Source organism: Mustela nigripes, chromosome 1 (assembly GCF_022355385.1).
Source record: "Mustela nigripes isolate SB6536 chromosome 1, MUSNIG.SB6536, whole genome shotgun sequence".
Lineage (NCBI taxonomy): Eukaryota > Metazoa > Chordata > Mammalia > Carnivora > Mustelidae > Mustela > Mustela nigripes.
Window position 1 is genome coordinate 246,624,035 of NC_081557.1, and position 25,153 is coordinate 246,649,187.

At 35.2% G+C, this 25,153-nt stretch overlaps 1 protein-coding gene across 5 annotated transcripts in view; it reads right to left on the reverse strand.

The window, feature by feature from the left end:
- CLOCK (clock circadian regulator) overlaps positions 1-25,153 on the reverse strand; it is a 135,845-nt gene that overhangs the window by 61,720 nt on the left and 48,972 nt on the right. For 4 of the 5 annotated variants that reach the window (XM_059384205.1, XM_059384200.1, XM_059384184.1 and 1 more), the window contains exons 3-7: positions 18,608-18,698; positions 11,540-11,629; positions 9,098-9,157; positions 5,093-5,241; positions 1,926-2,017 (exon numbers count right to left, since the gene is read on the reverse strand). In XM_059384205.1, coding sequence (XP_059240188.1) covers positions 1,926-2,017; positions 5,093-5,241; positions 9,098-9,157; positions 11,540-11,586 — 348 coding nt within the window. In that variant the 5' untranslated portion in view covers positions 11,587-11,629; positions 18,608-18,698. Of the gene's footprint in view, positions 1-1,925; positions 2,018-5,092; positions 5,242-9,097; positions 9,158-10,449; positions 10,650-11,539; positions 11,630-18,607; positions 18,699-25,153 lie in introns of those variants that run through there. The other variant, XM_059384206.1, reaches the window with a different exon arrangement.

Sequence of the window (25,153 nt, forward strand, 5' to 3'; positions counted from 1 at the left end):
TTTATAAGAAATGTTTCATACCAATAAAACAAAGTGGGTATTTTATGATTAATATAGAAGAGCTTATTAAACAACTGCATTGAGGTTATAATCATAAAACAAAAATTAAGGAGTGATTAAGTGAGTTATTTCCCTTCTCTGTTTAGACATTAGGATGTGTGTACACTTTCATAAACACATTACTTATATCTAACAAGATAATTTTGGACAACTTCAATGAGTTTAGTGATGAGTAGATGATCAGAAGGCTATTACAGACCAATCCTATAAACTCTAGAAGTAATAAAACAATTTTGTTACAGAAGAACACTTACCTTTTAGAGGAAAAAGACTTAAAATTACAGACTATTATTTGGTTTGTAACTAAAGCGTCTGCTAATTTAAGGACCCGGTTGCTGGTTTTTGAGCTACAAGAGCTGTTCTTTGGCTAGCTTTCACTGAAAAGAAGTTTCATGAGTGGCAGTGTGCACAGAGGCTCAGGCCATGGAGCGCAGAGGCTGCAGTGAACCCTGAGCTACTTCCTCTGTTTTGGGTAATATAATCCCGTTGTTCCTCCATTTCCTCATCTGAGGCAAGTGAGAAAGGGATACTAACAGACTCTACTTCATAAGATTACTGTGAGCATTCATTGAGTTCATATGTGAAATATGTTCAATTATTGTTCAGATTTAAAGCACAGCAATATATATATATATATATATATTTATAGTCCAACAAATTTTCATATGGTAACATTTCTGCTGAATATGTACCTAAGCAATCCAGCAATTAACTGTTCTATCTAAAGTATCAACAGAAAAATAACTCATTAACTTCCAAAGTATCTTACATTGTTTTAGACTTTAGACACTTGCAATATGGTCATTACACACATATACATGACATAGATAAATGCTTATGGGCTAAAATAATATATCCAAACAAACAGGGTTTAAGAGATGTAAATTATCTCTGTTAGAATATCTCTAACATCTCTATCTCGATTGCTTTCTTCAGCTCTATGTCTACTTTGTTAAGAGTTTATTTTTCTTGTCCTTAACTGTTACTGCCAAAGTATACCACCTCTGTTTCCTATCTAAGTTTTCATGGAAATTTGATAATGAGCTGTGTACTTTGTATACAGAGATGATACCTATATTATTCTACACAGGAAATGATTAAAAAGTAGAAAAGTAAAATTGATAGATATGAGTGACTCAAAATGTTTCTGGATTTTATAATTGACTGTATGAGGTACTGAGTTTTTTCAATTATAAGCAAGCATGCTCTGAACTATTTTCAAAAATGATTTTGTTACACTTACTTATTTCCTTTTAGAAGTTTCTACTTAAATTAAGAAAGGTTGTCTTTCAATGTATATTCAATGTTTTAATATTTCCAAAATACTTCATTTATTATCATTCCACATTGTATTTAGGTGAATTTCAATTTGTTAAAAATTATCCTTGGTCCAGTAGTATACATTTCATAATAATATTTAATAAATATTTTATTTTTAAGTAATCTCTATACCCAATATGGAGCTTAAACTCATGACCCAGAGATCAGGAGTCTCAGGTTTTACCGAGCCAGCCAGGGGCACCTGGGCATAAATAATATTTAACATGTGATGAATAAAATACATTATTCTTCACTTGAATGTTGTTAGTGTCCTCAGGTAGAGAACTTGATAGCTATAGGTTTCTGACTTTTATTAAACCTCTCAAAAATCATATAATATTAAAAAATATAAAAGTTTAATACTACCTTGCCACATAGTACTATTTACTTATACATATATTAATTTTAATTGAAGATATAGTTTATTGATTTACAGGGAATTAAGAGTTTACAATATTAAATTAATATTGTTAAAACCATACTTATATTCATCACCTCAATGATTTGAGGAAAACAAACTTTTCAAAAATTAAATCTAGACATACCTCTAACATTAATTGTGTAAATTCTTCATTACTAAGGAATGTAGGTTTCCAGTCCTGTCGAATTTCACTGGCATCTGACTGTGCAGTGATTTCTGTAAAGATTATTTGACACATTAGTGGCATACTCCAAACACAGGGTAGGGGCAAGGGGTGATTCAAAAGTCCAACAAGTTGCATTCTCTCCTCCTTCTCTACTTAAGATGAGAACCACAAGCAGTAACATTTATTGGTTTTAGGTAGGTATCAGGAGGCCCAGGTTTGGGTATGATGTAACACATGCACTAACGTGGCAAGTTATCTCCTTGGATTCGGTCTTTTGGAAATACCAGTCTTTGGTTTTTCTTTGGGGAGCTTTGGTATTGCTGTATTGCTGAAGGCCTGAGAATGCTTCCTGTTTGACATAATGACCAAATAAGAATCAAAATAGGCATACTAGTAACAAGCACTGGGAAGAAACATCTTTCTCTTGACAATCAAATAGTGGAACCTAGCTAGAGCAATCGGACATGAACCTGGAGGAAAGGAGCCAAGGTCAGTCAATCAGTCTGCTTTTAACTAAGATGACTTTAGGTTTGCCTATTACCAGGCAGAAAGATTCCCCCCAACCTGAGGTGCTCTATTCCGAACTAATCAAGGAGACTAAAATTTGCAGAAAAACTTTAAAGTAATAATCCCAGAGTGATTTTGCTTAGTGTCCTCTTGAATGTTTTCTTAGTGGTAAGGAACTCGTCAGAAATCTGGAAATCCCTGGCTTGGGGCACACGTTTTAACAAAATTATTAGTTTATTTTGCAACATTTTTCTAATGGATTTAGTTATGAGAAAGCTATAAATGATGAAACTTGAACTATTTAGTTAATAAATATTTTTCCATTTTTAAATACAGACATATTCAACAACTTGGCAAACTAAAAATCTGTATCACAGATTTTACTCTATAAAAAATATTCAATTTTGCAGTGAAAAGTAGGGACCAAGCAGTTTTGATTTTCTATTATCAGATATATAAATGTAGGACATTAAATTGTCACCCAACACTTGGCATATTGAAAATGCCTGTATTACAATATTATAAGTAACTAAGAAGTCTAGCTACTAATTCTGTAGAATATAGTCATGCTTTTCAAATTCACACCAATTATATACATCCAGAAAAAGAATTTAAATCCACAAGCAAATCCATCAAGTTTAGTTAAACACAAGCTTAGAGTACTAATAAAAGTATTTAATAACTCCCTTTCAATTTAAGGGAAACTTTTCTTTTGTGAGAATTATATATTCAATTTTGGAAAACAAAAAACAAAAAACAACAAAAAAAAAACCCCTGACCTACTTAATGCCAGAATTAATCCTCTATTATCAGGGGCAAATGCATTCATATGATTTCATTTCATTCAGCAATCATTTATTGAACTGCAGTGTCTGAGGGGACTAGGTGTGCTAACAAGGGACACTACGGTTAGTGAGAATATGATTTGCAGAGGTAAAATATAATGATAATGGTGACAATAAAAAAGGAAGACAAGCAATTTTGACACATTTACGGAAGAATCAACAAAATTTGGCAACTGTGATACAGTACTAAGGAAGGTAAAAAAAAAAAAAATCTGTCTTTTCAGGCTTGAGTCCTAGGGCCTGAAAGGGTAGTGTTGTAAAAATGTAAAAAGCAAAGCTGAGAGAAAGAGGTGACTTGACAAAATGAAAATGAATTCAGTTTCAGATGCGCAGTTTGAGCACATGCAAAAGAAAGATCTGGAAGTTATATAGAAACAAAAGACGGAAAAGTTTGCATCTAAAAATACAGATATGGTAGTTTAAAAGAGAGGCAATAGTTGAAGCTATTATACCCACGAAAGAGTATAAAACAAGAGCACAAAAGAGAAGACATGTGGGGGGTTAAAGAAAGAGTTTCAGTTAGGGAGGAGAGGTGAATGAAGAAGTGCAGGATAACACAAACCAAGGGAGAAAAAGCCAGTGGTGGATGGATTAAAATTTCCAGCACCTGGGTGGCTCAGTGGGTTGAGCACTGGACTCTTGATTTTGGCTCAGGCCATGATCTCAGGATCCTAGGACAGAGCCCCGAATCTGGCCCCACACTAAGCATGGAGCCTGCTCGGGATTCTCTCTCCCTCCCTCTGTGCTTCCCCTCACTCATACACTCACACACACTCTATCTCTAATAATAAATCTTTTTTAAAAAAATGTCCAGTGCATTCGATATAAGAAAAAGTTATTGCTATTGTCTGACTGGCAGCAGGACAGGTGGGGCTGCTGGCAACTGTGAAATTAACAAAAATAATTTGGAAGGGTGGTGAAGCATAAACCAGCCTGATAATGCATGACTGAGTGAGCTCCAGAGGAGTGACTGAAAGTACTAGCTACAAATTCTCCTTCTGAAAAGTTTTATGGTTTCATTTGCCATCTGGAAAAGGACATGTCCCTTCTACAAGTTTTTCATCTATTATCTCTGTTACCAAAACATTCAATATTCTTTAACTTTTTTGTAACTCAGTCAAAATTATTTTCTTCGATTAATAATCACTTTGTTTAATGAACAGCATTTATTTCCTAGACATACACTGAAATCATCTTTAAAATAGCACACAAGGCCCTCATGATGTGGTTCTTGTCTTTCTTTGAAATATACCCACGATCTTCCAACTCAACTATGCTCCAATTACACTGACTCTTCCTGCTTCTCTGCGTTTGCAACACTATTCCTATTTCCTCCTGGTGAAATGCTGTTCTCCTTAATCTAAAAGGAAGACTAGCTGCAAAATCAACTATTTTTAAGGTTTTCTTGACACATTTATTTCCCCTCTATGTTCTCATGGCAAGTTTTTGTTTACAATCACTACTCATGTTTTAAGTATCTGCAATGTAAATTAGCTGTTTCCATATCTTTCTTCCTTGGCTTCAGTTAACTGAGGGCCAGGACTGCTATTCTGTACCCCAAGAACCTAGGATACAGTAGGCACTAAATAAATGTTTGTTGAATGAAATAAAGGACATACCAGGAAACCTTTAAAAAGGCAACTGATCACTTTCTCTGAAAAAAAGGTGAGGAAGCATCCAATTTTAAGAATCACTGTCAAGATTCCATCACATTATGCTTTAAAGGAGACTCTGTTATTAAAAAAAAATTGTCTTATAACGTTAAAATTTTACCTTTATGTTTTCGTAAAAAATCAATGCTCTTCTGCAGAACAGTAGATTTGTCCATCTTCCTAGCATTACCAGGAAGCATGGATCCCAGTTCTTTAATGAGAACATTAAATTGATCTCTACGTTTCTTTTCAGATTTGTTTCTAGATACTCTGATGGAAAAAAAAAAATTAAGCAGCTTTCAAACAATCCATTTGATTACACACATAGTTTAACACAATGCTCGCTTTGGACACAACTACACACATATGCACTTCCATCAATATAGGTGTAATAAATATTTATCCACAGGTTACCAACAATGTACAGTTAACTGGGGCAATAATTTTCTTCTCGGTTTATCACTGAAGAACTTACATAGTCAGCACTTGCAAACATGTTCTTAGGAAAAGGCCAATAAGACAAACCTCATTCAAATCATAGGTTGTATCTGATCTAATATTTACCGAAATTTGTATTTTACTTATTTGGCTATTATGAGTATTACTGAGACATATTTGTGGAAGTGTATATAATGTGTAAATACAAATTATTCAAAATTACTAGGTAGGAGAAAGTTAACCATTTCCTTTAAGTTTTAAATTACAAACAAATCTAAAAGTGAAAATCTACCCTCAAACTTATCCATACAGTCTTCCTCTTTATTCCTGTATGGCCAGACTCGAGCACCGAGCTAGAACCATTCGTCTGCATCTCTCTCTCCATTAGGCTGTGTACATCTTGATAACAGAGCCCCAATATTTTCACCTAAGCACTTAAGGGTAACAACTAATATAAGCACTCAAAATATGCCCACCAAATGAATAATCAGTACTGCTGTATGTGAAGTAGCTAACCAATAAACATATATCCAGTGGCACCAAGACCTTTAGACAAGCAAATACAATTATTTATATAGCAACTAATCATTCTACAATACCTCTAAACTCTAACTGTATACTTCGTGAAGTTAGGTTTTCTAATTCAGTTTTTGTTTAAGCAAAACTTGTTTATACTCATTTCCCAAAAGGTCAGAGGACAATTTTATTTATTTTTTGCTTGGTAACAAAGAAGCATATATTCTATATTATTACTGGGAAATGACTCCTCCTTCAAACAGTGAGTGCTTGCTATAATAACAGAGATTATGTTAATAAAGGCTAAGGATACTGAGAAAAGCTCTTTCAAGAAATTTATCAAATTCCAATGGAAATTCAGAGGAACCAGAGAAGGCGTCCTCATCTACTGAAGTGAATCATGAAGGCTGAGTGAGAAAAGGATGGTAGTGGAGTGTACACAAGGCACTGCGGGTACGGAAAGCTCGTACAGGAACAAAAACCTATCACTAGTAGTCTGATATGGCTAACACGGCTAATGAATAGGCTTCCTGTGCCCCAGTATGCTAGAGTTGGGGCCTGGGTGGGGAACATAGATGCTGGAAAAAATCATGAAGTTTTTATGTTACATAAAAAGGATTTTAATTTAATCCTGAAAGTAATGGGAAGGCACTGAAAGGTTTTAAAGCAAAGAAATGATGGGAACATAACAGCTCAGTGATAAGATCATTCTGGCATCAGAGTGAGGAAAGAATCAATGCTTGGTGAAACAAAGTCATTTAACAAATACTCTTGAAAACTTACTATATGGCAAACAAGCCTGGACACCAGATGACCATGTAGGAGGCAAGTGCAACATCCTAGCCTATAAACCATGGCAGTGGCAGTGTTAACAATAGTGTGGGTTTGAGGGTTAAGAGGCAGAACTATCTGTTCTAGGCAAATCAAACCTGATTTACAGTGGGAAGCAAAAGGGAAACCTATAAGGATTCCCAAGTTACTAATAACGCTATTTATTAATATGATATAATAACATGTGATACTAGTTTTGGTGGACAGATGGTTTGGAGAGAATTTAGATATGATGAAATTGCCTGTTGCATATTTTAAAAGATATGCACAAGAGGCTTAGATATACAAATCCAGTTATATCCCTTCAGAAAACAGTAAGAAATAAGCATTTGAGAATTGGCATGTATGAAGTATCTGAACACATGAATTGGAATAAAAATAAAAGCCAATATTCATTGCACACTGATGAAATCTCATTTACTCCTACAAGGTAGACTTTCTTACCACTTTTCATTTTACAGGTGACAACTCAGGCACAAAGAGAACGTGCCCAGTACCACACAACTACCATGAAGTAGTAATTCAAATCAGCCATTTTTATTCCAGGGGAAGAAAACATACAGAAATCATATACTGCCAACTCTATCACTGGATGACAACCACTAAAGCAAACTTTACTTCATACTACATGGAGGATGGAATATCTCAGCCCTTATGATAACTTCACTGAGAACAGGCCACAGATGGTTCATTTTGAGGGTGGCTATAAAACTCCCCTTGTTCTTGGGTCAACACTAAGGTACTTGAACTCATCACTGTTTTAGTCAGAGTTCAGTGTGGTACTCCTTAATTGTGATAGTAAAGCGAGATTCTTTTTCTTTCTCCGATATCTTTCAGAGCCACAGTATTTCTGGTTCCCTAAAAACATTATCAAACTTTCAGAATCTTCAAAAATAGAATACCCGGGGTGCCTGGGTGGCTTAGTTGGTTAAAGCCTCTGCCTTCGGTTCAGGTCATGATCCCAGGGTCCTGAGATAGAGCCCCACATCGGGCTCTCTGCTCAGCGGGAAGCCTGCTTCCTCCTCTCTCTCTGCCTGCCTGTGATCTCTGTCTGTCAAATAAATAAATAAAATCTTAAAAAAAAAAAAATACCCTTAGCTTACCTTACCCATCAATAAGCTTGGCCTTTAAGAATTTCCAAGTCAATTCCTTATAGTTCTACCTCTTCATTCAAGCAAGACTGAATAACTTGCCTTCATCAGACTGAGGTTAAGGGATAAGGGGTTGTCCTATACATTTTTAGTTTCAAATCCAGGTCTTTTTATTTCCTTGAAACATTGTATAGTTTTCCTCAAAATCTTCTTAGATGTATTTTAACCATTCATTAAAGTTTGTATTTTTCATATCCCAGTATCCCCACTCCCTTTTTTTTGGCTAAATACAGACATGTAAGAACTATTACTTATTACATGTCTATCTTTATATATATATATATATATATATATATATATATATATATATATGTATAAAACAACATCTACCCTTCTAAGCACCCACACAGTTCAACATAGCTGGGGAAAAAACCCAGAAAGTGTTTACTACTCACTCTGAGGGACTACAAACTTTGCTATAATGCTACCTGGACTCTCCCCCTCCCGATGCTATAACTAACTGCCCACGCGCCTATTTAAGGTAGAAGCCCCTATCAATACGACCATGGCCCTAGATCCCATTCCCTCACCTATTTGAGGGTATTTCTCCAACGATTCTCCTCTCCCTTTCCCCACTGTCTACCTTCCCCTCTCTTGGGAGAATGGAGACACGTGGAGGTCCCAGGGGCCCTGAAAGAACTCCCGATCGCCAAAGCTGAACAATTTGAGCCACAAAATAAAAAAGTATGGAGTATATAACCTAAAGCATAAAATAAACCGATGAGTTCCTACAGACATAAAAAAAAATGGAAGAAAATGTTTTTACAGAATTATTCCAAATGTGTATAGATATCCCTCCCTATGGGAGGTGGAGCTTAATTCCCTCCATCCCAACTCTGAAGGTAGGCTACACTTCATAACTTGCCACCAAAGAACAGAGTAAGTCAAGGGGAAAAGAGTAACTATAATGGTAAATCTGGCAAACCCTACCTTAGCCGAGTGATGAAAGTTAACATCCTTAGTGATGCCTTATAGATATTATATACTCGTAATATGATGTGATGAGATGAGCACTTTTACTGGATACTTTTACTTAAATTATAAAATGCATATTGATATTCTAAGCTTTTGCACCTTGCTAATATACCTAAATTCTTAATGCAGACAGCTTTTGGAAATCACTGATTTACTATTTACTTACTTTTACATTTACTTATTTATTTACTACTTTACATCTTAAGTTGAACTACCTTTTTGCTTTGTCCTTGTCATCTTCTTCCACCAACCCATCAAAAATACTACCATCTTCTCTAAAAGAAAAAAGAAAGTGGATAGAGAAAATAAGAGCAAACTCACTGAGCAACAGCAATTTCAAAATGACATGTGAATCAAATCAGTTCTATCCTAGGATTTTTGTAGAGTTAAAGAATTGTACAAATTCAAATTGAATTAACTGCTCACCTGTTCTCTAACAACTAAAGTTAATCCATGTTTAATTACATTTTTTAAAAGTTTATCACAAATGTGAATTTCAAAACTACTTATGTACTATACATACAACATGCTAAACCAGAATTTAATTTAATCAGAGGTTAATACCTTGTTTCAAACTGGTAATAATCAATGAGAACTATAGAAAAGTCAGTGTATTTGCCATTATATAAAAGGATTCATTTGAAATTATTTTTAATTATAACAGCATGGTTTAAAAAATTGAGACATTCATGTTATAAAGCCACAAATCACTCCTAAACATCACAGTATCTAGCTTTTATATATACTTATATTACTACAATTCATTCATTACTGATTCATGCGACAAATATTTATTAATACTCATGTGCCAGGCTCTGCTCTGGACATGATTACAGAACATTAAAACAGTTAACACAGAAATCCCTGCTCTCCTACAGCTTATTTTCTAGTAGAACAAAATAAATCAAGAAGGAAATATATGATGACAAGTTTTATATTTTTTAAAAAGGGGTGATTTTTTAGTTACTGTGATGTTACTTTAATCTGAGTGGTTAGGAAAGGACCTGCTGAGAAGCAGACATTTAAGCTGAAATCTAAGTGACAAGAAGGGGTTGGTTATGGGAAGATCTAGGGAAACCGCATTCTAACAAATAAAATCAAGAGCACTGGTGGCTAATTCCTTAACCTAAGTAGTGATATTAAATAATTATGTGTGACCTTTATATGAATTCACTATTCACTACTTTAAACACAACTTTCTGAGGCCTACAAAGGCACATATGGTGTCTGTTGGACCCACTGTTGAGAATATCTACAAATTTTATATTATATAGTTCCATGTCTGGACTTTCAGGGTTCCATATGTGCGCTGCAATTTATGACAATTTTTGTATGTATATGCACATTATTGAGGAGAAAGTCCGTAACTTTCATGATATTCCCAGAGATAACTAACTCATATTAAGAATCACTGCTTCTGTCTGAACATGATGTTGTCTCTAGATGTCATATTGTCTAGAATGAGAATTGGCAATCATCAAGAAGCATAATACCACAATCATATTTAACCACTTAGGAGCACTGAAGGAACATCCTTTCTGAGGAGACAACTACACATAGAGCCCACCTGAAAATATGGCATAGCCCAAATATATGGCAGTGCTGCAGGCAGGCCTCTCTAAGGAAACTCCTTGCCCCTTAGGTCTTATGTTCTGGTAGAGTATGTATCTTCACTGTTTATCTCACAGGAAAGGGAGACGGGCTGGCCCCAGACGTCAAAGGTCACTTCTGTATACAACTCTAGCTACAAAACTCTTAAAGAATCCCCTACGGAAGAATCACACAGTACACTATAATAAAAATACAGAAACTTGAGTGTCAGACAGACCAACACAGGTCCTAAACCCAGCTCAGCACTTAACTATGTGACCTTAAACAAGTTATTCAACCTCCCTGACCTATTGTTTCCTCAGTTGTAAAATCTCAAGGCATTACTGGGAAGTAAAATAAAATAACATATAAAAAGTACTCGACAACAAAGATCTGTCAAAGAATAAGAGCTTAAAATATGTTACTGTATTTCATCAAATTAAAAACACCATTAATCTTTATAAAGACTTATCAGTATTTTATATGCCATCACATTGGGGAAAAAATGCTACCAATTAAACTACGATAAGGCAATTTTAAGATGAATCTTAGTGTCAGAGGTGTTAAAACGTAAACAAACAAAAGTCTTAAAATCAAAGAAACAAGGTTTATCCTACTCGTGAGAGTATGATTTAAAGACTGTAATTTTAACTAATAAAATCCTAATTAAGTTACCACTTATCAATCACAAATGCTAAAACACTTAAAGGGATGGAGTTAGCAGCAATAAGGAGAAAAAAAAAGACGTAAGGAGATAGAAGATTCCATAAGATGCCAAGGAAACATCTGCGACTATCACAATTTCTTTCAGAGCAGCTCTGACCAAACACTCAAAATTACAGTTCATGATCTGTTTGGGACATAAACCATATGCTGCTGACTTTGGCTACAGACAGTATCAGTATGTCTTACTATTACACTCTGTTTGCTCAATATGGAAATTAAGTGTAATAGGAATTATGTTTAAATACGAAACTCCTTTTATCAGTATGACACAGACCACTACTCTAATAATAATTTTAAAATAGCTTTATAGGATTCAAAATAAAGAGTCTCTAAAAACATACCTGTCAACAATTGAGCTCATTTTACTACAGCTTACGGTAAACAACATAACATATTACGTTTTCGTCTTGTGGTAGACATTTGTACTTCTCCTTGGGTGGAAGGAAAAATAAACAGTCGTTAGTTTTCAAAAAATTTATTTCTACAAACATAGCAATACTGAGGAACACTGTATGTTATCATAGAGAATTCAAATGTTTTGGTTTGTACACAACCAAGGCTAAAACATTATTTTCAAGCAAATACCTAGAACTGGGGCAAATGTGAGGCTCCCTTCTAAAAAAAGGAACACGGAGGAAGAAAATTGAGGATTCATTTTCTATTATAAAGCAGTAAAAAAGGTCACTCTTAATATTTAGTATATAGATTAGAGTATGTAACTGTGAATAGGCTACAATTCAAAAAAAGATACATACACCCTTATGTTCATGCATCAGTATTTACAAGAGTCAAGATATGTAAATAACCTAGATGCCCACTGAGACAGATGAATGGATAAAGAAGATGCTGTGTGTATGTGTATGTGTACAGTGGAATATTACTCAGCCATAAAAAGAATGAAATCTTGCTAATCTTGACAACATGGATGAACATAGAGGGTATCATGCTGGATCAAATAAGTCAAACAAAGACAAATTCCATATGATTTCACCTATATGTGAAATCTAAAACACAGAACGGAACAGAAACAGAGTCATAATACAACTCTGAGAGTTCCAGAGCAGAGGGGAGTGGGAGGATGAGCGAGCTAGGTGAAGGGAAGTAAGGTGCACAAACTGCCAGTTACAAAATAAATAAGCCAGGGGAATAAAAAGTACAGCATAGGGAACACAGTCAATAATACTGTAGTAACATTGTATGGTAACAGATGGTAACTACACTTACCATGGTGAGCATGTATAATGTATACAATTGCTCACTGTTTATACCTGAAACTAATACAACATTGTATGTCAATTATTCTTTAATTTAAAAATCGAATCAACAACAAATATTTGTTGAAAACCTATTTTCTATTAAACAGTAGGCTAAGCTTTAGGAATACAACAAGAAAACACAAAGTCCCTGTAGGCAAAAATCTGCAATTGAATAGGGAGACAGATACCTAAAGAATAATAAAAAGGATAATGAAGGTTTACAGAGAGGAGTCAGAGGAAACATTCTTGATGACAATGAATTTGTCAAGTAGTCGAGATTGTTACTAAAAATATGGTGCAGAGACCATCAGCGATGGCATCATCTGAGACCCTGGTATGTGTATGTGTACATACAGAATCTACACTTTAACATGGTCCCTATGTGATTTGTATGACCATTTGGGTATGAGAAATAACAGACTAGAGGACAAGAGAAGGTAATATGTGAAAGACTGGAAAGCCACAGGAATGGCAATTTGCAAAGGCACAGGCCTTTGTGAGACAAGGGAGCACCCTATTTGAGAGACTGAAGAGGGTTAGCATTTTCTTTAGGGGGAAAAATCCAGTCATGTTACAACTTAAAGTTTAATTACTAGAGCATAAAATGAGAATAGGAGTGGATAGAAGGGTGAGGGTAAGACAAGTAGAAAAGAGCCTTATTAGGGTGTGCCTGGCCGGCTCAGTCAGTACAGCATGCAGTTCAGTCTCGGGGTAGAGGTTCAAGCCCCACACTGGATGTAGAGATTACTGAAAAATGAAATGAATGAAGAGAAAAGAAATGAAAGGAAAAGGGAAAAAAAAAGAAGAAAAGGAAGAGAAGAGAAAAAAAGGGAGGAAAGAGCTTTATTATAAGGAGTCTCATACCTACATTGAAGGAATTAAGATTTACTACTTTAAAATGGAATCATAAGCCTAAAATTTGTCATCCTGTATTCTACAATTTTTATAAAGTGTAAGGCAGGTTTTATTCTAACAAAATACTCATATCCTATACCTACGAATCAAATATTGAACAACCACCTCAACGCTAATAAAAACCTTAACAATTTTGAGGCATGAGAATTCTACTTTATTCTATCTTTTGTTTAAAATTTAGAAAATACTATAAATTAAGGTGGTACTCTAGGTGAGAAGAGATGAAAGTTGTCCTAAGAACATGGGGAGTCTGAACTGTTCTATGACTGTTTTCAAATGTACAGGCACGAAGGAGCGAGGGAATGGTCCTTGCTCAAGGACGCTGCAGTGCCCATGTGGTAATGGCTACAGAAGTGAGACTGCAAAGGGCTAAGAGCTCTTAAAAGAAAATTAATGGGGAGTCAGAGGTAAAAATAAAAAGAACTAACACTAGATAAAATGTTGGTTTTAAGTGTCTGGGTCAACATCAGCAGATGAAGCGTGGAATTACACAATTTGGGAGTTAGAGGAGACTTTAAAGATGACCCAAGCACAACTCTCTGGTCTAAGAGACAAACCTATCAGGGTAATGACAGAGGCTGGTTCTATCACTAGAACAAAAAGAACGGTGCAAAGGTAACAGCCAAGTTGGGTGATTTAAAAAAGAACGGTTTCACTTTCAAGTTAAAAGGCCAGATCTGAGCCTTAAGTGGCACCAAGTATATGCTTCTTTAATCATCAAAAGGTAGAAAATATGACAAACTAGGAGAAAAAAAAGACCCCAAGAATTAGGGCCTAGACTATCTCAAGGGCCATCATAACTGAACCCAAAATGGTTTAGACGATACAGGCCGATGCTTTATTAGGCTATTTTACTAATGTCATTAACAATATGCTTTCCAAACATCTATTGTGCTGCTAACTAAATGACATAGACTATGTTTCTCTACCAGTCTAGTCCAAGATCTTTTTTTTTCCCTTTCTAGCCAAGTGACAGACAGGATATAGTTAAGGGAAAGGTAAGGGGAAAAGTGAAATAGGCCCAACTAAGTACTCTAGGGCCAACTATGAGAAGACTCCTCTTAACTTCTTTAAATGGTGCCAAATTAATTTTATCAAAACACAGGGTAATGGTGGAACAGCCAAAAGGTCTTGTTTTAGAACCACTCGAGGCCTCACATTTTCAGTATGAAAAAAACTATCCCGAGTCATACTTTCCATTCTATGGATTCTAAGGATTCAGCTTTTAAAAATAAGCAATGTCCCTATACACAGCATGGAATTTCAGCTATATAATCTAATATGGATCAAATTTTATTCTTAAAAATCTTTTTCTTGGGGCACCTGGGTGCCTCTGTCAGTTGAGCTTCCAACTCTTGATTGTGGCTCAGGTCATGATCATAAAACATGATTATAAAACATTCAAACTTTGCCAAATACAGAAGCAGATATGTTTTTAATTCAGCATGCAACATTAAATATAATTAACAGAAAATCTCAGTGCCTGGAAATCCATCTTTGGAAAAGAATCCCTATGCATAAAATAACACATTCTATATTACAAGTAAACTGTGCAGTATCTACTGACATAATACTAGTCCTCTGAATCCCATATGCTGTCACCTCTCAAGGCTTTCCATTCCTCCATCATGAACTTGTCTCTTGATAAATGGATTTTTCTGATTATCAACTTAGTATTTTACCTTAAAAAAAAAAAATAAAAACCGCCCTTGACACCCCAACCCCCTCAGGTTCTACCTTTCCTTTTCTGCTCCCTCTCGCAGGAAAACTGTGTGGCACAGCACAACTGTTGTTCCAACATCTTTAATTCCATTCTCTCCCTTCCTTTAAAATGCAGTGTTTATTTTCACCACTGTATACATGTTCAGATCTAAAGTGGCCACAAAGTTTTATAGGAATTATTAAAAAATCAGAAATCCTCTGTCCTATGATCCTACTATTTCTTCTGGCAGTTAATGCTCCAATATTCTTTATTTTGTGACTTCTTGATTCCTTCTGTTTAAGGGAGGGTACCTACACAATGCTAATAATTCAAGTTGTCCCAATGTAATTATAAAAATGTCTCCTTTTGCTCTCAAAAAAGTCTTATTTTTCAGGCATAACTCACTGAATTCCACTAAGAAAAATACGAATTTAGTTTTCTTTGATTCGCCATCCTTACTTCATATATGTGCGTATTTGCCCAAATTCCCAGTACCAGCGTTGGTGGTATAGTGGTGAGCATAGCGGCCTTCCAAATTCCCAGTACCATAATTTTGGCTAGGTGGTTATATTCAGTTAACATTATGATCTCTAAATGCAATTCACAGCTGAGCCATACAGCATAGTACAATTGCCTTCCCTTTCTAAATAATTTTCCCTAGAGTTAATCATTGTTTTATTACTGACTTACTTTTCTATAAACTTATCGCCAATTTAGCCTCAAACTCTTCCCTGTCTAAATCTCCTCTTAGTATCTCCAAACACATTACACATTCTACCAATGTAATCTCACACCTATTTATCTTGATACCTTCTAACCTACTCCTGTTGGGACTGGACGTTCTCCATGAACAGCAACCAGCGATGATCTCGGGATCATTACAATCTTCCTGGTGATTTCCTGGGTTTCTACGTAAGGTGCACTTTCTGTTTCTTCTACCTTATGGCTTCATCCCTTTCAGTTTACTTCTTTATTTGTGTTGAGTACCTCCTACAATAACTCCCCAAGAAAGGGGGCATGGCAGATAAGTATTTTTAGATATCACAAGTCTGAAACTGTCATTAGTCTGTACTTAATCAACAGTTTAGCTCCATAATGAATACTGGATTGGAAGTAAGTTTTCCCTTTGCATTATGAAGGCTCCAATGTCTTCTGGTGTCCAGAGTATTCTCAAGAAGCCCAAAGCCTTTCTGATTACTGATCTTTACATGTGACCTATTTCTCTTATTCTGGAAGCTCCCCTGTGTTTTAAAATTTAACAGTGATATGTCCTATTTTGGACTTATTTCCATAATTTTCTTACTATAGGCTCTTTCTACTTGGAAACTTACGTCCTCTAATTCTGGATAGTTTGATGAATCAGTCTCTATTCTTCATTTCTCCTATTTTACTCTTTTCTCCTTTTTTGGAATTCCCATTATTTCAACACTGGATATGCTGACAGTTGCTCCAATTTTCTTATTTTTTTCTCTCCCATTTAACTTTGCTTTACTCTCAAAGTTTCAGGTTTACTTTTCCACTCTTTCACTGAGTTTTTCATTTCTAATGTAATTCTTTTTCTTTCATGTTTCATGGATTTAGCATCTCCTCTTACTTCTCTGAAACTATTAAACAACAGTTTTGTGTTTCAATTTTTACCTGCCTGCTGGCCCCCAACTTGGTATTTTCTTTTGGCATGGTATTTGGCTCTTACATAAGAGGTTTTCCTAAAATGTTTAGTGATCTATGGCCACCAGCTCATTTAAGGGTGGGGTCTAAAAGGATCCCTGAAGCTCTGTGTGATAGGGCTTCTGACTATCAACTTTATTGCAGGGATACCAGGTTGGATTATTTCTTTGGAGAAATTCCTTGAGTCTGTATCTTCAGATCTTTTCTCTTAGGCTGGTTACAATTTCCAGAAAAGAATCTTCTAAACTACTGACTGAAAATTATAAAAATCTGGTAGCCTAAGTTTTTAATCTCTTTACTTTCAATATGGTACTCCCATTCTCAACCATGCTATTTTATCTTTCCTAGAGAATAAATGTTTAGCCTTCTGCTAAGATAGTGATGGGACAGTTGCCTGGAATTCGAAGGTCAAGAAAAGATCTATAAAATATAATCACCTCTTAGACTGGCAACAAATCGGACTGTGTTTAGTCCCACTTTTACTCCTTTGCAGAAGTAAAGCATGCTCTCAATTCCAGACATTTCAGAGGTTCTACAGTGCCATAAAGTTTCTCATCATTCTCACAGGTGGCTCAGGATTCTAAGATAGATATCACACTTCCTTTCGCTTTTCAGCTTCCAAAATTTTGTTGTAATTGTTTTTTCTCCCCTTCTCTTTGTTCTTATGAAGTTATGTCTTTTGTTAAAAAAAAATTCTTTAGCTTTAATGGAGTTTCAAGAAGAAATAGAACTTAATTGCATTTTTTGCCATCTTCAGCTGGAAATACCCCATTTTCTCTTCATCAAATTTAATCAGGCTTTCACCTTCACACAATCCCACTGAGATTGCTCACTCTTATTAGAGTTATAAAAGACATTCAGGCTGCCAAATCTAATGGCTGCTTTACTCTCTATTTTACTTCTTAGTAGCGTATGATGTAACTGATCACTTCTGCATTTATTACTTTTCTTTTTTTGCCTTCTGTGACAGAACACTTTCCTAATTTTTCACCCATCTCATTGGCTGTTCCTTCTCCTCTGATTAATACTGGTATGTCCTAAGGCTAAATCCTTCTCAATCTACATACACTTCCTAGATAATTTCATCCAGACATACTCCTCTAAGTATCTCTCTATGCCAATAAATCCCAAATCCATACCCCTAGACCAGATTCTCAACTTCAGAGTCCTATATCCAACTACCTTTGATATTTCTACAAATTTTACAGGTATCTAAAATATTATAGAACAAAAGAGAACACTTGACTTTCTTACAAAGAAAGCACTTCTTACAGAACACTATTTCTACAAATGTATAAATCTGCTCCTCTCCCAGTTTTCTTATTTAACCTAAATTCCATATGCTCTTCCCCTCATTCTACTCTAGTCACATTTTGCCTTTCTGTTCCTCAAGTATTCCATGGTCATTTTTGTTTACTGCCCATAAATCTCCTCTCTCAGATCTTCACAGGGCTGGCACATCCTTGCCATTCAGATCTTAACTGAACTATTCCTCTTCAATGAGAGCTTTCAAATATTTCACATTTCTTTCAATTATGAAAGCAGTCACCAGTCTCTATCACATTATCCATTTTACTCTCTGCACTGAACTACAAATGTTTCATTGGTTTGTCTATTATTTGTCCTCCCTCCCTTTAGAATGCAATCCTAATGAGAGCAGGGACAGCTTCTGTCTTGTCCATCACTGGATTCTCAGTATCTAAAGTAGCATCTAAATATAGCTGATATGATAAGCATTTGGAATAAATTAATACAACAGGAAAAATTTTTAAATAAAACATTCCTCAAATTATTATGTCAAAATACGCTTATGGATACATTTATATATTTTGCTGAAAATAAACTCTAAGATACAACCTTTTCATTACCTTTTGTATGTTTTGGATCTTTGAACTGATTCTTCAGAAAACTATAGGTTCAATATATTCTTCTATATGGCTGACCATCACTCTCAAAATTCTGTTTAAACAACAAAAAAAATTTATTAGATGTACTCAACTTACGTAGAAGTTTATCATGGAAAGTTTTAAAGTAATTTTTAAACAAGTTTAGAACTTAGTCACAAAAGTGTGCATAACAAATGTTAAACTCTATAAATTGTTTCTAAGAGAAAATAACTTAGAGAATAAATGAAAACAGTAACTTAATTCTAGTATAGAAGTTAAAACACAAATGTATAAATATAACTACAAAATACATTAATAAAGTATACAATAAAAAGACGTAATTTGTGATATTGATAATAAAATGTAGAAGGGCGAGACATGTAAGAGAGTTCTGAAGCACCATTAGTTTATTATAGATTGTCAAAACTATGAGATGTTTTATTTAAAACCTATGGCTAAGCACAAAGAAAACACCTATAGAAGATACAAAAAAAGGAAATGGAAAAGGAATCAAAGCATGTCACAAAAAAACCAAAAACGACAACAACAACAAAATCACCACCACCACCACCAAGAAAACAACAGGAGGAACAAAGAGACAAAAAACTACAAAACAGTCAAAAACAAATAAAAAAATGGACACAGTAAGTCTTCCCTATCAGTAATTATTTTAAATATAAAAGGACTAAAGTCAGCAATCAAAAGACAGAGTAGCTAAATGGATCAGAAAAAGTAAGATCCAACCATTTGCTGTCTACAACAGACTCACTCTAGATTTAAAAAGACATACAGAGGATCAAAGTAAAAGTGAAAAGATATTCTATGCAAATATAACTGAAAGAAAGCAGAAGTGGCCATACTTATATCTAAAAAAGTAAAAAACTGACAAGAGGCAAAAAACAGGACAATATATAATGATAAAACGGTCAATTCATCAGAAAGATGTAAGAATGGTATATACACCCAACATCAGAACATACCCCAGTATCAAACAGGATAAAATATCTAGACAGACCCAATGTTCATAGCAGCAATGGCCACAGTCACCAAACTGTGGAAAGAACCAAGATGTCCTTCAACAGACGAATGGATAAAGATGATGTGGTCCATATATACAATAGAGTATTATGCCTCCATCAGAAAGGATGAACACCCAACTTCTGTATCAACATGGATGGGACTGGAAGAGACTACATTGAATAAAGTAAGCCAAGCAGAGAGAGTCAATTATCATATGGTTTCACTTACATGTGGAGCCTAAGGAATAACATGGAGGATATTGGGAGATGGAGTGAAGTGAGTTGGGGGAAATCAGAGGGGGAGACAAACCATGAGAGACTGTGGACTCTGAGAAACAACCTGAGGGATTTGGAGGGGAGGAGGGTGGGGTTGGGTGAACCTGGTGGTAGGTATTAAGGAGGGCATGTATTGCATGGAACACTGGGTGTGGTACATAAACAATGAATTTTGGAACACTTAAAAAAACAAAACAAAAGGAAAAAAAGAAAACAAAATCTAGACAGAATTTCAACAGGGAAACAGGTAACCTGAGTAATATTACAGACCAAATCAACTTGACAGATGTATACAGAACATTCCACCCAACAGCAGCAGAATACACATTCTTCTTCACTGCACATGGAACATTCTCCTGGACATGTCACATATTAGGTCACAAAATAAGTTTTAACAAATTTAAGAAGATTTGGTATGAACCAAGTATCTTTTCCACCAACAATGGAATGAAACTAGCAATTGATAACAAAAGGAGAATCGAAAATTCAAAAATGTATGAAAACTAAACAATACATATCCTTAAGCAGTGGATAAAAAAATAAATCAGAATGAAAGTTAAAAAATACTTGGGAGACAGAAATATAACACATCAAAATTTATGGGATGTAGCAAAAGCAGTACCAATAGGGAAGTTTATATTGGTAAATACTACATTAAAAAAAAGAAAAAATATCTTGAGGGCACCTGGGTGGCACTGTCAGTTAAATGTCCAACTCTTGGTTTCAGTTCAGGTCATGATCTCAGGGTCATGAAATCAAGGCCTGCATCAGGGCCCACGCTCAGCACAAAGTCTGGTTGAGAGTCTCTCTAACCCCTCTGCCCCTTCCCCCAGCCTGCTGTCTCTCAAAAATAAATAAGTAAATCTCATAAATGAATAAAACAGAAAATTAAAACAAAACAAAACAATAACCCAGAATCCAGTAAGGAAGAAAGGAAGGAAAGAGAAATCTCAAAAATGAACCCTAACTTTATACCTCAAGGAACCAGAAAAAGAACAAACAAGCCCAAAGTTAGCAGAAGGAAGGAAATAATAAAGACTAAAGACTAAACAAAACAGGATAAACAATAGGAAAAAAAAATGAAAAAAGGAGTTTTTAGAAAAGATCAACAAAATTGAGAAAGCTTTAAGCAGACTAAGAAAAAGAGGAGAAAATTCAAATCAGAAGTGAAAGATGCAGTGCTAAAACTGACTTTGTATGAAATACAAAGATTCATAAAAGACTACTTACTATGAACAATTAGATACTAATTAGATAAACCAGAAGAAACAGATAAATTCCTAGAAATGCACAACCTACCAAGACTGAGTCATGAAGAAGGAGAAAATCTGAACACAAATATGTAACTACTAAGGATACCTAATCAGTAATCAAAAACCTCACAACAAAGAAAAGCCCAGGACCAAAAAATTCAATGGAGAATTCTACCAAACACCTCAAGAAGAATTAATTAACATCAATCTTTCCCAAACTCTTCCAAAAAATTAAAGAGGGAACACATCCAAACTCATTTTATGAAGCCAACATCACCTTGACACCAAAACCACTCAGTCAGACCCTATAAGTAAATAAAAGTACAGGTCAATATCCTTAATAGGTGCAAAAATCCTCAACAAATACTAAGAAACCAAATCCAAGAGCATATTAAAAGAGTAATACCCACGACCAACTGGGATTTATCCCTGGAGTGCAAGCATGTTTCAATCAATATCAATACAAATCAGTATCAATACCAATCAAAATTAATATGATACAGCAACTCAACAAAACAAAGCATAAAAATCACATGATTATGTCAATGCAGAACAAGCATTTGACATAATTCAACACTCTTTCATGATAAAAATACACAATAAACTAGGAATATAAATTTTCTCAAGATAACAAAGGTCATAAATGAAAAAACCCATAGCTAATATCAGATCAACAGTGAAAAACTAAAAGCTTTCCCTCTAAGATGAGGAACAAGGCAATTATGCTTACTCTTACCACTTGTATTCAACATTGTACTGGAAATTCTAGCTAGAGTAATCAGGTAAGAAAAAAAAGGCTTACACGAATCAGAAAGTATGAAGAAAAATTATCCCTGTTCACAGATTACATGACCTTATATGCAGAAGACCCCAAAGATTCAAAAAAAAAAAAAAAATTAGAACTAACAAATGCCAAAGTTGTAGACACAAAATCAACACATCAAAATCAAATGCACTTTTTATACACAAACAACAAACAATCTCAAAGGGAAATTTTTAAAAAATATCATTTACAATAACATCATAAAGAATAAAATAATTAGTAACAAACCTAACCCAAAAGGCAAAAGATTTGCACACTGAAAACTAAAAAAAAAAACGCTGAATGAAATAAGACACAAATAAATGGAGGGACATTTACAGTGGACATACAGCGAATGTGTATGGAAGATTTAGTATCATCAAAATTGTCCATAACACCCAATGTCATCTACGGATTCAATGTAATCTCTATCAAAATCCCAAAGGCATTCTTTGTAGAAACTGGAAAAAAAAATCCTAAAATTCATATGGAACAACAAAGACCTCAACTAGTCAAAAACAATCCTGAGGAAAAGAACAAAGCTGAAGGCCCCACACTTCCTAACCTGTAAAGGTATTACAAAGCTACAGTAATCAAATGGTATGGAAGTGGCATAAAGACAAACACATAGACCAGTGGTAAAAAACAGAGAGCCTAGAAATAAACCTTGGTATATATGGTCAAAGGATCTTCAACAAGTGTGCCGAGACTACATAGTCAGAAAGCACAGTATCTTCAACAAACGACGCTGGGAAAACAGTATATCCACGTGCAAAAGACTGAAACTGTGTGGACCCCACCTTACGTCATACACAAAAGCCAAATCAATATGGATGAAAAACTTAAATGTTAAGACTTGAAACTATAAAACTCCTAGAAGAAAACAAAAGAGAAAGTTTTAGGACACTGGATTTGGAATGGTATCTTGGATATGACACCAAAAACAAAGGAAACAAGAGCAAAAACTGACAAGTGAGACTCATTCAAGTCAAATAACTTAGTACTTCCTGCAAGGGAGGTCTACTACCAACAAATTCCCTCAATTTGTTTGAGAAAGTCTTTATTTCTTCTTCATTTTTCAAAAATAATTTCACAGGAGGGGTGCCTGCATGGCTCAGTGGGTTAAAGCTCTGCCTTCGGCTTGGGTCATGATCCGAGCCCCACATTGGGCTCTCTGCTCGGCAGGGTGCCTGCTTCCTCCTCTCTCTCTACTTGTGATCTCTATCCATCAAATAAATAAAATCTTTTTAAAAAATGATAATTTCACAGAAAAAACAATTCTAGGTTAGTGAGTTTTTCTCTCGATACTTTAAATATTTCGCTCTATTTTCTTCTTACTTGCACAGGTTCTGAGTTGAAGTCAAATGTAATTCTTTGTTCTTCTGCAGGTAAGCTGTTTTTTTTTTTTCCTCTGGCATCTTTCAGGATTGTTTTCTTCCTATATGATTTTCCATAGTTTGAAAATGATACACCTAGGCATTGTTTTGGGGGGTATTTATCCTTCTTGGTGGTCTCCAAACTTCTTGGATCTGTGATTTGGGGTCTAACATTAACTTGGGGAAATTCTCAGACATTATAACTTCAAAACTTCCCTCTTTCTCCTGCTATTCCCACTAAACGTTACTTTTGTAGTTGTCCCACACCACAGTCTCTGGATATTCTATTCTTTTCAGTCTTGTCCTCTTTTCTTTTCTAAGATTTTATTTATTTATTTATTTATTTATTTATTTGACACAAAGAGAGAGTACAAGCAGGGGGAGCAGCAGAGGCAGAGGGAGAAGTAGGCTTCCCACTGAGTAGGGAGCCCGATGTTGGACTCGATCTTAGGACCCAGGGATCATAACCTGAACCAAAGGCAGCCACTTAACTGACTGACGCACCCAGGACCTGCTTTTCGTTTTTGAAGATTCTACTAAGATATCCTCCCGCTCAGAAATTCTTTACTCATGTCTCCAGTCTAATAAGCCCTCCAAAGGTATTCGTCATTTCTGGTACAGTGTTTCAGTGTTTAACTCCTTATCTACCTTTTTTCTTAGAATTTCCATCTCTCCACTTACACTGCCCACCTGTTCTTGCACACTGACTACTTTATCTATCAGATCCCTGAGCACATTAATTATAGTTACTTTAAATTCCTGATCTGGTAACTCTAACACCCTTGTGCCATGTCTGGTTCTGATATTCACTCTGTCCCTTCAAATTGCATTTTTTGTCTTTTGGTATGCCTTATAATGTTTTCTTAATTGCTGGATATGATGCACTAGGTAAAAGGAACTGCTATAAACAGGCCATTAGTAATGTGGTGGTGGGGTGTTGGGGGAGGGGAAGCATTCGATAGTCCATGATTAGGCCTCAGTCTTTTAGTAAGCCTAGACTGTGAACTTCATCAGTGTTTGTCAGGTTTTTTTCTCCCTCCTTAAATTAACATGGTTAGAGTAGGCAGGCATTTGATATTTTCCTTCCTCCAAATCAGTTAGACTTCCATTAACTAGTTTCCCCTGAGAGTGGGTCTTGTTAAGAAAAGAGGGCGCTGGTGTATTTCAAAATGGTTCTTTTTTCCCCACTCCTGCTGGAAGCAAGAGGAGATTTTTCTGATATTCACTATGGGAACCTGGTTGAGCTCTTAAGAAATAAATCTCATGATACTGCTAAGGCCCCCCTGTGACTAGGTCCCTTTGGAGTTTTTAATTGTCAAAGTTATCCATAGTAAACCTCCAGCAAATTGTCAATTACAATTACCAGAAGTACAGTTCCAGTTCTGTACTGGTTTCTGAAATGGTTTCAGCTCCTAAGTCTCTGTTCTAGGAAGTTATGACCTCCTATATTTGCCTGTCTGACTCTAATCTTGGGGAGATTGCCCTGTAATCAAGTTTTCCTGTGCCCCCCCTTCTTTATGCATCCAAGAATTGTTTTTTTAGATCATTCAGCTTTTGGGGACAAAGTGGTGACTTTGTATTTGTTTTCTTTTTCCCATTATAATAATTTTCTTAAACTCTGAAAGTTAGTGTCACTTTAATAATATAATTTTAAAGTTGATATCACAAATGTATTTTTACCTAGGAACTTTAAAATAAAAAAAATTTATGAGAGACTCAATTTTTTTCAATTAGAATTTTTATTACAGTAAAAAATTACAGAAAAATAAAGGTACCCAAGATTAGATTAAGACTGTCAATTA